This window comes from Epargyreus clarus, unplaced genomic scaffold (genome assembly GCF_041222505.1).
Source record: "Epargyreus clarus isolate Ecla_fem2 unplaced genomic scaffold, WU_Ecla_fem_2.2 ptg000027l, whole genome shotgun sequence".
Taxonomy (NCBI): domain Eukaryota; kingdom Metazoa; phylum Arthropoda; class Insecta; order Lepidoptera; family Hesperiidae; genus Epargyreus; species Epargyreus clarus.
The window spans coordinates 14,060,976-14,078,965 of NW_027332234.1; the positions used below are offsets into that span (position 1 = coordinate 14,060,976).

At 34.1% G+C, this 17,990-nt stretch overlaps 1 protein-coding gene and 1 long non-coding RNA gene across 3 annotated transcripts in view; one reads left to right on the forward strand and one right to left on the reverse strand.

Annotated features, from left to right (window-relative positions):
- Nucleotides 1–17,600, reverse strand: part of LOC140753727 (uncharacterized) — a 49,536-nt gene extending 31,936 nt beyond the window's left edge. The window contains exon 1 of the long non-coding RNA XR_012103598.1: nt 17,355–17,600. This is a non-coding gene — a long non-coding RNA (uncharacterized LOC140753727). The remainder of the gene's footprint in view (nt 1–17,354) is intronic.
- Nucleotides 528–17,076, forward strand: spz4 (Spaetzle domain-containing protein 4). Of its 2 annotated transcripts, none has more exons than XM_073088493.1 (6): nt 528–638; nt 12,199–12,381; nt 12,714–13,510; nt 14,294–14,455; nt 14,630–14,886; nt 15,955–17,076. In XM_073088493.1, the coding sequence occupies exons 1-5, from the start codon at nt 609–611 to the stop codon at nt 14,883–14,885; spliced, it is 1,428 nt and encodes a 475-aa protein (XP_072944594.1). In that variant the 5' UTR covers nt 528–608; the 3' UTR covers nt 14,886; nt 15,955–17,076. The 2 variants fall into 2 exon arrangements, with proteins under 2 accessions (XP_072944594.1, XP_072944595.1); XM_073088494.1 differs by having other exon boundaries at nt 535–638; nt 12,196–12,381.
- Nucleotides 17,601–17,990: the final 390 nt, after the last annotated feature.

Here is a 17,990-nt window from a genome sequence, read left to right on the forward strand (position 1 = left end):
TCATCTGTCTACTACGATCACCAAACACGTATGGCCCAAAAGCTATGACTATGATAAACTTTCTGAGATAAGAATTTTAAAAAAAAGCAAAAAATTACCCTGACGTTTCCTTGACGGACTCCAAGCGATATTTGAGATATAATCAGGACCATTATTGCTATAAGTCCGATTTTGGAAATTATCATGACATTTCTTTTTAAGTATCTCTCTTGAAATTATAATATGCATTATTAAAATTTTTATAAGATTCCTCGTACAATTTTGCCCTTTCCTGTTCTTCGTTAAAGGCTCCTCAACTTAACGCAAGCTCGCAATTTTCGTGTAGCGTGTGCACAAATTGCTAAATTGCCAGTTTAACCAAATTGCAGTATTCAACTTAATTCAATTCTCGAAATCGTCAGTTGTGACAGAAGCTAAGTGGCGGTGAACTTTCTTCCTTTCCTTTAGGGCTGGTGGCATTAAGCTATTAAACAGCTGCGATGCATCCAAGTGCAGTCCTTGAGAATGGCATTGCGAAAGTATTACAGTCGGTGGCGAGCCGTGATACCGTGTGCGCGCGTCCACCATGCTCTTGCCAAGCGCGGTCCCAGTGAAAGTTCGTTAGAGAAATGAGGCTCACTATCGCCTTTCTGTTTGTGGTGAGTGCTAATTACATTAAAAGTGTTAACAGAGGGTGTCTTCTCTGCGATGCCGATTTCCCGTGTAGCTCGTGGAAAACTTTCTTCCAAAGGATTTTGTTGTTCTGGACCTGACGGCCTGCTGAGGTTGTATCTTTGATTTTACCACTGCCATCAAGCTTAAAAATTATTCCTGATCGATTAATCGCAATATAGAACTAAGAAGACAAAATCTAATGGATTAAAATCTTCAGCTATAAAAACATACAACGTACCTAAACATAAAAGTTAAGTTGTAAACAGAATAAATGCTTGCAGTATAATTTATGAAAATGGAAACACTAGTCTCAAAACAGCTTTGTACACTAAACTATTGGACAGTTATGTGTAAAGAGTGTCAAATAAATAATGCTTTTCCTCATTACTAGCTTCAGAGATAAGTAAATTTCTATTGTTTATTGTTTTCTAAGAGTACTGGGGTTAACGAACGAATCATTCATTCAGATTAAAATACGAATTACATAAGTAATATTTGTACAATTGATACCGTTGTGGGTAATTAACGAATATTAATTGTTACATGCAAAATTATAATAAATTTTAATTGTTCATTAATAAACGACAAAAACATGCGACCGATATAATATTCGTGAATCACTTAGGTAAATTTTAAATTACTTAATATTTTTCAACAATTTAATGATATCGACTAATCAGAGAGTTGATGATAGACAAAAACAACTCACAAAGTTCTATAAGAGGACACACAATTTCACACATTTTTATATGAAAAGGAGTATCAACAATACGATATAAATCCGCATTTTCCACATGTCACCCCGTGATGTATGTGGTGTGGCTGCGCGGGGCCTGCACGAAAGCGGGCCGGCGGGCGGCGGGCACACTCGGCAAGAACGTGGGAAGCGGGCCAAACAAGCTCGCACCCATTTTTTACGCGACCAAGCAACGCCACACACCTTCAGCCAAAACGCGCACGCCACTCCGATCTCTATCACCAACTCGATATAAATCTAATTCGCATACGTAACACCTAGGTTTTCATTCGACGTTGATAGAGTTCATGAGAATCAAAATTTCTCCGACGAACCGTAATTAGACCCCATGAAACTGATATTGTAAAGAAATTTGAGTGAAATGAAACACTGATTGGTTTTAGATGATGTATAAACTTTTATGTAGCAACTAGACCGTAGACAATGAATTTGGTTGAACAGTTTACTGAGACGGTTAATGTTAGCCATCACATAAATTCAATATGATTTTATTAATCGCTTAAAGAGTTCGATAATGTTTTCACTGGAGTAGGAACGAAAAACGAACGTGCAGTCCATTTGATCGAGCGGTCACTGTCGCCCACAGTCTTTTTTTTATAATAAACTCTCAACCTTGATGGCGATCACAGGTGCGTAGCTGCCCCTGTACATGACTTATCATACACTCAAACTCAATTAGGATGTTATAAGACTGAAATAAGCGGTGATGCCATAGCAATCAAATTGGAAACAGATCTTATGAAAATGGCAACAAAAATAATGCATTTAAATACTACTTAATATGGTTTTGATGTAAGTACGCAATACGTCAATTTTAATTGCCACAGTCATATCAAGTAACTACTTAAAGGCGCAACTAGCATGGCTGCGAAAGTCAGATTTCTCCAATATCGTAATAACCCTACTTATTCCCCGTTGAAGACTAATCGAACACTTAATAGACTCCGACGCTCATTTATGGATATTCACCTCTAAAGACAAGTTTTGCCATTTAATATATACACGAAATTGTTATCGTCGTTAATAAGAAGCTTGGATATTAACGATATCACATTTTTATAACGTTACATTAAAGTAATAAGTGACTCATTTGATACTACAGTTTAAAAACAGATGCGGGTAGGTGAAGTGGGGACGACACCTTGGCGGCGCTCGAATTAACAGAGAGCGACATTCTGGTCGGAGACTTCAGCAAGAGCAGTCGAATAACGGAGATACTTGTGTAGTTATAATACTTCTAATCACTAGTGTGAACTTACTTACGTATAATTGTTATATCGTTACTCTGTACCGTTTATGTGACTATATTATTACATGACTTCAAGACCTACAAGATGAGTTTGATTTCATCAGAAGTGTACAAGAACCAGCTCACAATCATGGACGGCGATTCGTAAGTACGAACATACTTGACACAGGAATAAAAACCGTGAGTTAAAACATTATTATGTCATATGTGAATTCATCTTGGTAGAATAAGTAAAAATGGGGGTAGATAAATGTCGTTGATGTAAGGGAAAACTCATTTGAATTAAGAAAATGGATAGATTGAGACTAGTAATTCAATGAAATGTTAATACCCTCTGAAAATGATATACTTAAATTTTGTGAACAAACTTTACTCTTATCAAATTACTTGTTAACATTGTAAACTGAGGTGTTTACTTCAAAATAAGTGCATTTTCTGTGAAGAAGTGTCTAAAAGTAATTTTGCAAGGCAGTTCTTGTGGTAAATCTGTCCATTTGGTTAAATTCTGTGGTGTAAAAAGTAAATCCTAATTGTTCTAAAGTTACACCTACTTTGAAATATATAGAAATACACGTACTTATGAAAATATTTTAAGGATCTTTAATCTTAAATGTCAGGCTTTATAGATATGGGAACCTAATGGTTGTTAATATAGGCTAATGTACGCCAGAAATTGCATACAGGTTAGATTTGAATTTATTTTTGATAACTTTTAATGTTTCAAACGGGGTTTACGTATATGCGTTTGTTTTTATTGTATGGAAGGGACTATGCGGTAGCAACAAACGCAGTTACAGAGTACAGTATACCTACTTGATATAAGTGACACGTTTATTAAGTTGCAAAATTTTGATTATTCATAATTGTACAGAAATGTATAATATCTACGTGGTACATATTTAACTGCCTGCAAAAAAGTATCACGACCACGGTATTGAGTGGCTGAGTGTACCCAGGAGGGAAATGGTAAATGAGTTTAAGGTTTATTGTTTTTTTTTTTTTTGGATATTAATTGACTATATTTAAAAATAAACTTGCATTCACATCTACATTGTTCACATTTTCATTTTATAAATCAATGAAAGTTTCCTTTTGATTTCATATACTTGATACGTAATTGTTATGAAAGAAGCATACGTACGTTGCCAAATTTAGATTTCCATCAATTCTAGGCGAATTCACGCAGTACTGTGTACTACTGTGTTTTGACTCCCATAAAGTATAAATGCACATTAGTTAATGATCTATAAGAAAACTGAGAAACTTATGCGCAGCGGTCTTTGGAATATTATATATAAAAATATCTCTCTTATCTCCCATTCTACTTCAGACTGACTCACTTATACATAATATTAAATGTCTGTTTTAAATTTAGTATGCAACGTTTCGTTTTGTATTAATATTTCTTTACATCTCGTAATTTTAAATCTTTAAATTTCAATTTGAATTTGACACATTACACGTCCTTTTGGTTTGAAAATTGGGCACTATCAAATACTGGTAAATGAAGTTTGTACCTTAAACGTTGAGACGCTTAGACTATCGATATTATTAATTATGTGAGCCATTTACGAAATGATAAACGGGATCCACTTTGTATGGGATTGAGAATAAATTATTTTAAGTAAAATAATAATAATAATAATAATAAATTGATGCTTTTATAACTTGAGCTTAGTTCTATTTACAAGTTACAGCAATTAAGTTATTATACGTATTAAGTGAGAAACGGTCACTGAAGCCTACATAAATTTAGATAGTCTCTTGTATACCATATTTAAAATGAGTCTTGCCTGCGACTTTGTTCATGTGGAGTCAGAATATAATTTGAATTGCATTTTTAAAACGAGTCTTGCCTGCGACTTTGTTCATGTGGATTCAAAATATAATTTGAATTGCATTTTTAAAACGAGTCTTGCCTGCGACTTTGTTCATGTGGATTCAAAATATAATTTGAATTATACAATGCCCTCTGTCAAGATCACGGAGTACGTTAGTAATTTGGAATTGTCCATTACCTGGTCATGTAATGTTTTTTAAAAAAAATGTATACTTTTGACATCGACTTCGTAGTTTTGGTTTTAATGCATTTTCAAATATACAAACCGACAGACAATTTTTCTTTTTCAAATATATTCGATGTAAACACGTGAAGATTTCATTCTTATTATATGTATATCATAGCCAAATGAATAATAATGTAATCAAATAAAAGCATAGGTACATTTCGATGGGATTTTCTTATACAATAATTTACTTTTCATATAAATTTCATACGGTTCACAATTGCGTCATGTCTAGGTTTTCTCTATAGAAACATCGAGCATCTCCTTGAGAGTGTTGGTTGTAAATGATACATATTATATTAATATAATCTATATAGATATTACGCACTAATATAATTTTTATTACAAACTATATAAAAGTCAGGTGAAGCCGAGGCGTTTGAAATATATATAATAAATATGAATTGTTCGGTAATAAGGTGTATCATAAGATAGTTTGACTAACTGTTTGTTTGGCTGGCTGGTATAAAATCATGATCAACTTTAATAGACCTTTTTCAGGTCATAGAAATTTTAGGTTGTGATTGATTAGGAGCCACATGTTATGTAAAACAGTTATAGTTTTAAATCTGACGATCGTGATGAGACAAAATTAGAATCGGACAAGATTATTAAAATCATGTCATGTCATAGGTATTTCAAAATTTTTAAATAAATCTGACCGTTCAAAGTAGGTAAAAATCGAATTCAAATATTCCGTTACATACATACAGGTCAAGTTAATAAAAGCGTGGCAAAAATAAAAGCGTGTTTAAAAAAAATCTTTTATCAGTTGTAGACACAAATAAGTATAGTTAAATAATGGCCGGTTTCTGAAGTAATTTTTCTTGGTAGGTAGTTTACGAGTGTGTATTCAATAACACTATCCGTTTGATAACTACCTACGGAAAAAAAAATCCGCTTCCGAGGAACTCAATGTAAGACAAGGTCTGTTTAAACTCCGTTTAGATTAACGGACCATTTTAATGTGTTTATTCTTTCCATAACATTATTTGATTTTTTTTTAAAAACGACGTTTGCGTAAAGTCTAGCAAATCTTCCTTAGTATAATGCATAACTTTTACAGTAAAATAGCCCAAACTATAACTTCCTTATGGGAATCTTAATTTAAAACTTTTGGTGAAATAAAAAAAAAAAAAAAAAAAGTTAAGTAGTTAAGCCATACACAATTGACAAGTATGTCGCTGACGTGAACGCATGGGTCCTTTGCTTTGTTAATTAAATTTTGAAATTCATGTAATAGTATGTATTATTATAACTGAATATAAATGCAATTTAATGTAATGAAATTTCTTTCTGACTTTCAAAAGTGGGTTATGTGGCCCTACTTTGAAAGAAATAATTTGAATTTGTGATAAATAACGTAAAAAAATTGGGTTCATACAACTTATACGTGTTATATTGTGTGAAATTCATGGTTAGTTTACCATTATTTAGTCTTTAACTTTGATATCATTCATTTCAAATATTCACGATATATTATTATTTTGATACTGCTTCATCAGTTGATAAAAGACGTACATTGGAAAGGCAACTATTTGTATAAAATAACATTGTAATAATTAAAAGAAGTACTAAGTAGTAATAAAATAATTTTATAATAGTATTTTGAGTCGCACAGATTCATTTAGTGGCCAACTATAGATCTATCTATCTATCAGTATAACAGTTATTGAACAGGTTGTTGAGCATTCCGAAATGGACTAATAAGATAAACGTCGTTATTCTGATGCGTAACTTTATCGAATCAATAGTTGTTGAAGATTTAACTATTGGACTTAGAATCCAGACATAAGTAAAGTGGGCAGCTAGATGTTGTCATTACTGTAGGTGTAGGAAACTTTTTTTAGTTTGATTTTTATTTATCTGTAGTTAAGATGGATTAGTGCAGATGCCTCGAGCAGTGTAATGTTCGCGGGTGTCTCTTGGTGATGCATATGGTTGGGTGTATGTATGTATGTATGTTGGGTGGATGTATTACATTGAGTGAATATTGCATTTTTAGAGTAAATTTGAGTTGAGCACTGGCCGAATGTTATCGTAAACAAGGTATAAAAACTGCGGTGATACATGACTAGAGTGATCCTATATGAACATCACCTAGTTTAAACCGTGTGTTTTATTATTTAACAATGGTCTAATGCATTCGCTTCAATACCTGTCGCGCATATGACATTTATGTAAAGAATCCTTATGAACTATGCCTGCAACAGAAATCCGTGGTGAACACTGTTGGGGCAGATTTATAACCTAGGTAATACACAACTAGTGTGATTCTATATGAACATCACCTAGTTTAAGCCTTGGTTCGGATCAACAGTTCGGGCTTTTTACATGCGAGTCGGTATTGCAAGAAAATGCGTAGAGTTTAAGCCATGTTTTTGATAAACAGTTCGGGCCTCTTACGTGCGAGTCGGTATTACAAGAAAATGTGTAACTCTTCTGGACTTAGGCATTAAACAACTGGTTTTCTTTTGCAGCTCTTGCATCAGACCATACACGATCGAGGACGAACGTGTGAGCAGGACGGCCGAATGTTATCGTCGTTAATAAGAAGCTTGGATATTAACGATATCACATTTTTATAACGTTACATTAAAGTAATAAGTGACTCATTTGATACTACAGTTTAAAAACAGATGCGGGTAGGTGAAGTGGGGACGACACCTTGGCGGCGCTCGAATTAACAGAGAGCGACATTCTGGTCGGAGACTTCAGCAAGAGCAGTCGAATAACGGAGATACTTGTGTAGTTATAATACTTCTAATCACTAGTGTGAACTTACTTACGTATAATTGTTATATCGTTACTCTGTACCGTTTATGTGACTATATTATTACATGACTTCAAGACCTACAAGATGAGTTTGATTTCAAAATGTTTATTTTAGTACTCTGCTTATAATTTAATACAAGCTACGCTTAATATAACATAAATATAGGGTATAAGTACATTATCGACAAATGCTTGTCACGGGTCTGTTCTAAGGAGACGAGGCTAAAAATTTTGCTCGGTAGACCTAAGTAGTACCTTTGGAGTCAAAGTGGTAATTACCTATATAAGATGATGTATATAGTTATACGTTAGCTCTTTCCGGAATATTTTCAATAAGTTGTACCTGGAATGTTTTTTATCATGTAATTGCGTGTGGATATGTTGTTGCTTTTAAAAATAATATTTTTCTAATGAGATAATATGTTGTCCCCATAAAAAGATTAAGTCTTGCCGTGCAGCAAGGAAACGCCGCAAGCGTTTTGGGAACCATGCCTCACGCGACAATTTTAGATGGCTTATTTAATTTATATTATTTTTTTGTAAATTTTGTAAATAAGTTCTTTTTTCCTAGTTTATAGTTAAATTTATACTGTAATTATTTTGAAAAAAAACTTTAATTGAAATTGAAATAAATTGTCCCCATTTTTAAATTAAGTCAAACACTCTGTATAATCAGTCTTTTTCGTCAATTAAAAACATAAATTAATCCACAGTTTGATTTGATTTACTTGCTTCACCTGCGTCCGTATTAAGATTGAGCTGTGTTGTAAATGCTCGTAGACGAGTAGATATTACAAAACAGGCTTCCAAACGCTCCACCGGAAATCATCAAAAAAATAAAACAAATAAGAGATAGTAAACGTTATACGACACTTGTCACTCGTTATTATGGACAAGTAAACAACTTTCTTATTCTCAAACCGTCTGTAGCACACAATCTAGCAACGATAGGTTTCAAGTTTCAAATTTTCAATTTCAAGTCAAGACAGTTTCTAAACTAGTTCTTTCTGATGCAACTATCGAACAACGACCACAAAAATTACGCTGCATATCATCACGTATCCGATGCAACAAAAAATAGATCACTATCTACGTCTGTGACGTCACACAACCTGCTCCCAAATACCATCAGTCACTTTCACTCGCATGCCTGCCGACACCTGCACTGGCATTGGCATACACATCAGAATGAATAACGATATGCAGACACTTCTTTTGTTTCTTATATAACTGCTTCCTACAAAACCAGTTTCCGGAGTCAAAGTTCTTAACAATTTTGTTGATAGCCAAAAACTGTTTTCATCACAGACCTGTATTGTACGTTTTCATCCTATGCAGTGTTGGTTCGGTATTCATTTCTAATTTCGCCAAGTTTTGTTATGTCAGGGATGAGTACGTCAAAACGAGTTACCGTTTACAGTAATTTATTTGTACTACTTACCTACTAGTGGTGGCAGTGATAGCCTATTGGGTAAGAAACTCTGCCTCTCGATCGAGGGGTCCGAGGTTCAAATCCCAGCCACCTCTGCACCTCTGATTTTTCAAAGTTATGTGCGTATTAGAAATTAAATATCACTTGCTAAACGGTGAAGGAAAACATCGTGAGGAAACCTGCATATCTGAGAGATTTATAAAAAAAAATCTCAGTGGTATGTGAAGTCTACCAATAGCGCGTTGTACTATGGCCTAATCCTTCTAATTATGTGACAAGACCCGTGCCCAGCAGTGGGACAGTAATGGGTTGATGATGATGACTTACCTATTAATAAACAATTTATAACATTTTTTTGCAACGAGTAGGTACTTCTCCTGTTAAATGTCTGTCTTCGAATGCTCGAGACGTCTGGTGACACATTCTAATTCTCGTTATTGCGGTTTTATGTATAGATGAAGTTGTTATTAATAAAACGCATCTATCTTTTGCTTTATGGAGATCTCAGACCTTCAGGCATCGTTTGTTGCATATTAGTAACAAAATAACAGAAAAGTAACTTTAGCATCTAATCACTTCTCCCTAAATTTCCTTGTATTCTGTTTGTAATACACAAATTCATGTACTTAAATTCTAAATCCATCAAATAGATTTCAGCATCTGGATAAAAATAATGATTGGATCTCTCGCAACCAAAATTTTAGAATGTGTAGAAGAATACCAACTATATAAGAGAAGGATACAAAATTTTACGCATAAAGTATCCTATCATTACTGTAAGTAAGTAGGGACAGAAAGCAAAACTAGAAAAAGGGCAACGAAACGATGACGACGATAACTCTACCTAGAGATTAAGTACATTATTACTCATATTCGATCAATTGCATGAAACGATAATAAATATAGGATATCTATAATAATCTTTACGATTTGTAGAAGCAATGTATACCTGACATACCTATATACGTTTAAGATCCAAATAGCTTAATATTACATTTTTTCTATTTAATTATTCTACGTGATATACTTATTTAATGCTATACTTATTTTTTAAGGTATTTCAACGTATAATTTTTAATCCTAAGATTCCTGATTTGACGACATACTTGTAGATAAGAACGTTTGATTTAGAATTCGTTCTACATTTGAATTACAGAAAATTTGGGTACTTTAGGCCTCAGTTTCGGTGCAAACAGTAACGGTAGCGCGGGCCTACACGCGCCATCATCGAGTGACGTCACGTTCAACATCTTGCGTTCCACATTAGTTTTTCGTACTGAACTAACGGCCTATTATGACTACGTTATCATCATCTAAGCAGCTAACCTAAACAAATGAGAGTATTTTGTGCACAAATGGTTAATAGTTAATAGTCGGTAATTAATAATACTTAAATTTATTAATAATTATTTTTGAATGGCAGGAAATTACACAGTAAAGAAAAAGAAATCTCTAAATAGAGTCGGTAATAACATTAAAATTTTTAATATCATGACGTTAAGAGAATACATTATGAGGTACAACGAGATTATATTTCAAAATACTTTACTTGCTTGATACGAGTAAAGTCACACACGTTCCTTAAATATTTCTTTTTTATTACAATAAAACTGTTGCCTTGTTTGAAACAAACAGTCTAATTCTGTCAAATGTAAACACGGGAGAGCAGTTAGACAAACGACGTTAAAGAAGCGCCTAACGCTGACAGATACTTAAGTCTCTTTTTTCTCCGGAGATTAACCTAAATACTTGTCGATCGTACTTCATCGGTAATGAGCTCTTTAGCTCGAACAAAATTTTTGTTTTATAATCGTTAAGCATGTGGCTGAATCACTAATCTTCTAAGATAATCCTGAGAAGAGGTAAGGCATTTATTAAGTGCTTTAGTGAGATTATGCCTATACTTTCTTTGAGTTGTGTCAGTTGATTACAGAAAACAATTATTGTTTTCAATTACTTAAATATCACAAGAACTGCAATCTATTTTGCATTTGTTTTATAAGATTAAAATTATTTTATTTCTTATGGCTTAACACCCGCGGAGGCGATTTTGAGTGTATTTATTTGTTTTATTGTCATTCTCTGGCCATTCTCCAGATCCTAATAGTAAATTATATCAAATTACACATGCTATCCGCATGCCAACCTTCCGAGGATTACGCGCGTGCAGCCTTTAAAGGACCGCGATTACCAAACGCTCCTACACCCTTACCTCTACGTGATTTCCGCAAAGAGAGCGTAGAAAGTTCGAGGAGCTAAAAGTGAAATGTAAATGCGATCAGCTCAATTATATCTTCAATTAGTATCGCGGCGAGTGGGCGTTTACTTTCGTTTAGACTCTCAAACAGGTGTTCCAACTAGGTCCAAGGCAATGCCCTCGATATATGGAACCTTCGCACACCTTAACTTAATAAATATTTCATTTAAGGTGCATTGAGCTGGAAGAGAAATTTAAGATTTCCATATAATTATTTGAAGCGGTAGAAACAAATATGGAAATTAGTTTTAATAATAAGAGTATGAAGATTTATCACAAGGATAAAAAATTTAACAGTAGAGAACAATAATGGAAAGGGAACATTTTTGTAACAACACGAGTTATAAAATACGACTACATATACAAATTAGCGCTCCGGAAGTGCTAAGTGTGAATTGACAACTTTGGTGGTCTAACTATTGATGGACAGCTGTGAAATCGTTGACGCATGGACCATTGATGATGTCATATTTCTGCAGACCTTTGCACTGACTTGATAACAATATTTATTTTTTTCCACTACAGTCCACCTGATGGTAAGTGGCTATTTCTGTCTATGGACATCTGTATTCAACTCTAAATAGGATTCCTACCGGAGGCTGGCCACAGCCGCTACCATTGAGGATCAAGCTGGAACGCCTCGGAAAAGTACATATCTCTTACCACACCCTTCAAACCAGAACACAGCAGCGCTTAATACTTCTGTTATTAGGTGGAACAGGTAGCGGTGATTCCGCCGGAGTCGAACCACAAAGTTTTTTTCCACCTTTGAAATGTGGAATGATGAGAAATGATATTAATGATGAGAAAATTATGTAGTTTGCTTTCCAATATTTATTTTTAAAAACGTAATTTAAGTTTTGACGTATTTTTTAAACTAAATAGCATGGGCAAAAATTATGGTATTCGTAGCCCAAATTGATTACGTATAATCGACAACCGTAGGTTAATAATATACATCTAAGCTTCAAAGATACAATAGTGAAATACCTGATTGTTTGCAAGTAGGCGGCATGGACAGCGGGCACCGAGGGCTACGACTATGCGTCGGCGTGCGCGCGCCCGTACCGCGCCAGCCGCGCCTCGGCGCTGCCCGACGCGCCCTGCGACCTCAGCAAGCAGAGCTACTGCACCACGCCGGGGAATAGCTATCCCTGGCACGCGATACGACGCTTCGTTAGAGAGAACCAGGTACGTACAAAACTTCCAAATATTGTCAAAATTTTATAGATTATTACATTACATCCACATACAGCCAGTCCCAAGTCCAAGTAGTAGGTAGATCTGTATGTTTGTTACAGATGTCGTGCAGAGTCGGCCTAGAATGGCAGTGGAATAAGACGTGTAGATCTAGTTCTACTAGCTAACAGGTCGACGTTACAAAATCTACCAAAGATACGAAACTTACCACCTTATCATACTTTAAAGCATTCTGCATTACATTAATTGGGCTCTATATTGTTCGGAGAAATACTATCATAATATGCCTTTGTGCACGATAATTACGACCATTACATTTTCAGGGTCTAATGAGAAGAATGTATGGCGAAGAACGCCATATAGCTGTCCTGAAAGCTGAGTTAGAAAACTTTATAGAAGATGATGAGGAGGAAGAGGGCAATATAAAAACAACAGATTTCGCAGAAGACATAATTAAAACAAAAATGATGTACACCAAAAAAACCCGTGGAAGAGGAATGAAGGACAAGCCTCATTTTAGGCCAATACAGTCAAATGCTGATAAAGTTAAAAAGGTAGATAATGAAACACTGAAAGTGAAGCCCTTAGAAACATCTAATAATACTAAAGTTAATTCTACAAGTAATGGAAACAATACTGAAATTACTAATAATGAAACTATGAATGAAGACAAAGCCATATCGTACAAAACAAAACTGGAAAGTATAGCTAACATAGAGATTAACAATTTGGATCCAGACGTTATAACGCTTGAAGCAGTTATAAAACAAAGCATAGAAACTAATAGCATTTATCCAAATTTTCAAGGCACTTCTAAGAGTGAACCTTTAACTGAAAATAATGTTACAGATAAAAATATAACAACGACAACTGAAAATGTTCTAAATTCGACGGAAACAACTGATGATCAATACGTTGACATAACAACAGAATCTGGTAAAGATAACTGGAAACCAGTCGATTCATCCACATTGCCGCCTACTTTGCTGTTTTCAGAACACGAGAAGATAAAAAACGACAGGATTGACACGAAAGTTAATGACAAAAAAGAGGAATTCCATCCCAAGCCGCCACAGCACCCGGACTCCATGCGTCCTTCCGTCATAAAGTTAAGAGGAGCGTAAGTTTTATAATACCACTTTCATTTTTAATAATAAATATCGGGAATATTACTAAGCACATAAGTGTGTTATTCTAAATGGTGAAATCTTTATGACATCATATAATTAGAGAGATTGTCTCGTGACAAGTTTCCTTATTTGTTTATCGAAAAACTTTCTCTTAAATGTGCCACCTGTGATGTTTGGGTGATATCATCAATATTATTGGATAAAGACGAAATAATGTAAAAATTAAACATGCGATATAACATACATTCCAAATTAACGTTCATTTGTTATATTATAATGTTATTATGAAAAATAATTACATTACAAGCAAATATTTCAATGAACTTTTGCTTTAAATACTTTATTTTGTTGTACCCAAGTACAAATGGGCTTATTTACATTTTGTTATGAAACGTGTACACGTCCTTTACTTAAAGGGTGATTTGATTTCATTTTTTATTTATTGCCGATATTTCGACCCAGTTACGTGAATTGTGATCACGGCTTGACATATCCCTTTCAAAGTGTTTCAAAAGAATGCAATCAACTCACTTAAGTAGCATAATATAATATGTGACCTAAGGTAATTAGACCTAATAACTAAGTATAAGTGAATAGCAGTCATCGAATATTTCTCGCTTTAGAGATTTTTTAATATATCCAGGCCAGGCCAAAAAGTTCCGTAGCTTACCAATAGGTACTAGTCGCGCAACATTGAGTTGTCATTACTTAAGACGATTGCACTGATTATATTGCTTCCCTACATTGTTTTAACCGAAAGTTTTGGATTTCAGAAACGCGTGCGAGTCTAAAGAAGAGATGGCCGCACCATTTTGGGCAAACAGCACCCGTGGCGAAGTTTTAGCTTTGCTCAATATGTACCCGTTCGAACAGTACATTCACTTGGAAACCTGCGTGCATGAGAGGAAACAGATGTATTGCCGGGAAGGTTGTAGGTATGCATTTAATTAAAATATACCAAATCAATTGCAGTTCAAGCAAATATATAATGAAATATGCGTAGCAATAGATTTACATCTAAGTTAGTAGTTGCACAAAGTAAAAAGATAAAAATAAATCTGAGAAATTCCATAACTGACGTATAATAAGTAGTTCTATCAATATTCCAGGTGTGAGCAACAGTATCGTCTCCACCGCCTGTTAGCCTACGACCCACGCAACGAATGCCGCGGGATCTTCGCGGACTGGTTCAAGTTCCCCGCGTGCTGTGTCTGCAAGTGCTACGACGTTCCCCTGGAGTTCAGGGCGCGCTCACCCAGGATCCTGCATCCCCAGTACGATGAAGACGTTAGGAGGGTGATATATGAGGATGTTGCTAGAGACTGGTACGAGTCCGCGTATGAAGATGAGGAAGATCTTTATTGAAGTGAGTTCCTTTATTGTGTTCTAAAACCAGTCGTGGCTACATTCAAGTTTCAAGATAGTTAGCTATAGAATGGTATAGCCTCAAAATAAAATTACGAAAGGTACAAACTCTAGCGGATTAAGGGGAGGCCCTCCCTCCCTACTACTACGCTTGACTTGCTCTCCGGTACGTGGAAGCTTAATAAGACTTGACAGTGGTCACTGGGCACGTTAGGCGATTCGTGGCGAGTTACAGATTCCCTAGTAATGTAAACGCTTACATGACTACAATATTTGTAATGCATGTAGTCATGCATTACAAATATTACAATATCTACAATCCACTTACTAACATCTCGACTCGCATGGTAGCGATTAGGCCATTTCCCATAACTTTATGGATACCCATTACTATTTTGGAAAAGATCTAGAAAAAAAGAGCAAGCTTTCCACATCGTGAAGGCATCAGGTAGCACGTCTGCCTAATCGTTAGGTTAAACTCATAGATTAGTAAAGATTACTCACTCCTAACAAGAAAATGTACCCAGTTTTCAGAATTGAATTTGTTAAGTAAAAAAGTTTTGCCACTTCTCCGTGCTAAAATGTCCCTAAAATATTTGAAATAATTATTTATTTATTATGTAAATTACGCAGTATTAGTTATATATTCGTAAATTTTCTTTAAAAATGTTTTTATTTGACAAGAATTCAAAAAAAGAACTTACTTATAAGCCGTTTGTGGCTTCATTCAATTTCAAGGCGGCGAAGTATCTTTACTAATCTATGGTTAAACTATATAAAAAAACTCGTTGCAATATTTTAACAAGTCTGGTATGATGATGATAACTGGAACTAAAAGATTAAAACAATATCTCTAAAGCATAAAATCAAACCCTCAGCACACAATAAAATTAAAATATATTAGACATAAAAAGCATAGATAAAAAGTAAAAATGTTGAAATGCGTTTTTGTTTTTGTCTATTTGAATTTCGAAAGATTACATTCTTCCATAGACACTTCACTGTAATATACGTAGGCGTAGGTATATATAATATATAAATGAAATGGATCTTTTTTACTATTTTTCAGGTTCTAATGCCTCATTGGGATACGCGCCAACAATGACGAAAATGTAAACGCTTCACACAATTTCGTACGTAATCCTTTGATTCGCGCTGAATTCAGAAAATTCTTCATCTAGCAAAATAGACGAGAATCATGGCGAGTACCGAATATATACGAGTAGGTTATTTCATATTTATGATCGCATCTATTCGTCTGTACTCGGCAAGTATCAGGAAAACTTGTCATATCTACAAGAGAGAACCGATAACGAAACCCACCATAAACTTTAGGAATTAAGAAATTGAAAAAACTGATCACAATAAAAATAAGTAACTTTCCGAAAAAAAATCTTGAAATATTCTATTTTCGGTGTTACTAATTACTATTATTAACAATAGCTGATAATTTGGTATTTTTTATTGTATGTAATAAAACTAATGGTTACAATCTCTACGATAATAATTACTATCTCAATTGACATTCTAAATTAGCACATAAGTAATTCCTATAAGAAAATTGCTTTATTATGTAATTAACTATTGTGAACTTTATAATTAAATTTAAAGACTATGGTTTTTATACACCCTATGGTTTTATACACTCTTATATGCGTAATAAACATATTACAAATGCTAATAACTTTGCATACTAATATTATGATAATAAAGGTCCTCCAAGGTTCCATTGATCAATGGAACCTTGGAGGATCTTGGAGGTTGAATGGAGGTCTGGGGTGGAAAGTTGAATAGAGTCCCCCAGTCCACAAAGTTAATTTGATCTTCCAAGGAACCGGAGCAAATGACGGGACCGTAGTGAATATAACAATATCAAAAGATTTGTAATTATGTCTGCGTAAACAAGAAAACAGTGAGATCCTCAGATCACTAATCTTAATGTCATTAGAATTGTTTTTGTCGTATAAAAGTAGTATATTAGTTATTATCACATCGCTCAATCCTGCATTTAACTATAATTGTTCTTAATTTATTCTAAATGTATAATAGTATTGTCTTAGTAATGAGAAATACTTTACGATGATTATGTTATTTTATAAGGCTAGTGACAAATTGTAAAATACACTTGGTAATGAAATGGATATCATGGAATGTTAAACGATTAAGAGATTTATTAAATAATAACTGTTTATTTGTTTTTATTTACATATGTGTTAAACGACCTTTTTATTATGTAAAATGTCGAGAAACCTTCGAAAGCGTCATTCAGAAATACTTTTGGCGCCATCGCTTTGCGAGTGGCGGAAAGTCGTCACACTTAAAAATACTACCACTACCAGCGGTTTTCTCACTGCCATAAAATAATATATTTTGTTGTATTAGCAATTAATATATTTTAAACTTAACATTTTATTTAATAAATGCAAGGTAATATGATGCAATATTAAAGATATATTAAAGATATTATACCTTCTGGTAATAATTCACTCCCTATGTCTTCATAGGCATTTCCCGCTTCTGAACATCTGTATCAATATAATTAGCACATATTCCCATTGTTTCACTTTCTATACACAATTACAATTTCAAATATAAACTTATCAACATTGAACCGTCGAGATCGTATGCGCATAATATATTACTATACTCTTTGCTGTACGCGCTACAGTAACGCACCAAAAATCCAATGAAAGAAGATTAATATGTATTTAACATAAAGGTATTACGTAGAATTTTAAATTGTATCCAGGTAGAATTGGCTACTTGACACTTTTTGGGAAAGTGTTTTAATGAATTAGTATACGAATTATATATGCCTTTCATTGATCACTTTTTCGAAAAAAGGGCTATTCATTAATAAAAATCGAACTTTCTTTACGGTGAACGGAACGTCGCGTTAAATCAGGCGGTCAAGTGTCATTTTGTGGCGGAACGTCATTACACTGTAAACAAACAACGCTTAGAAGAAAATTGAGAGTTATATAACTATTATAACTAAAATTTAAATAAATGACAAGTTATAAGACGTGTGCAGTGACGATGTGTACAAGTACGATCGCTAAATATCATAACAAATTTGCTTATACAAGTTCCTAAACCCAAATC

Coding starts and splice junctions, on each gene's coding strand:
- spz4 (XM_073088493.1), top strand. CDS start 609: ATGAGGCTCACTATCGCCTTTCTGTTTGTG. Junction 639..12,198: donor CTATCGCCTTTCTGTTTGTG/GTGAGTGCTAAT, acceptor GTTTGCAAGTAG/GCGGCATGGACAGCGGGCAC. Junction 14,456..14,629: donor TATTGCCGGGAAGGTTGTAG/GTATGCATTTAA, acceptor TCAATATTCCAG/GTGTGAGCAACAGTATCGTC.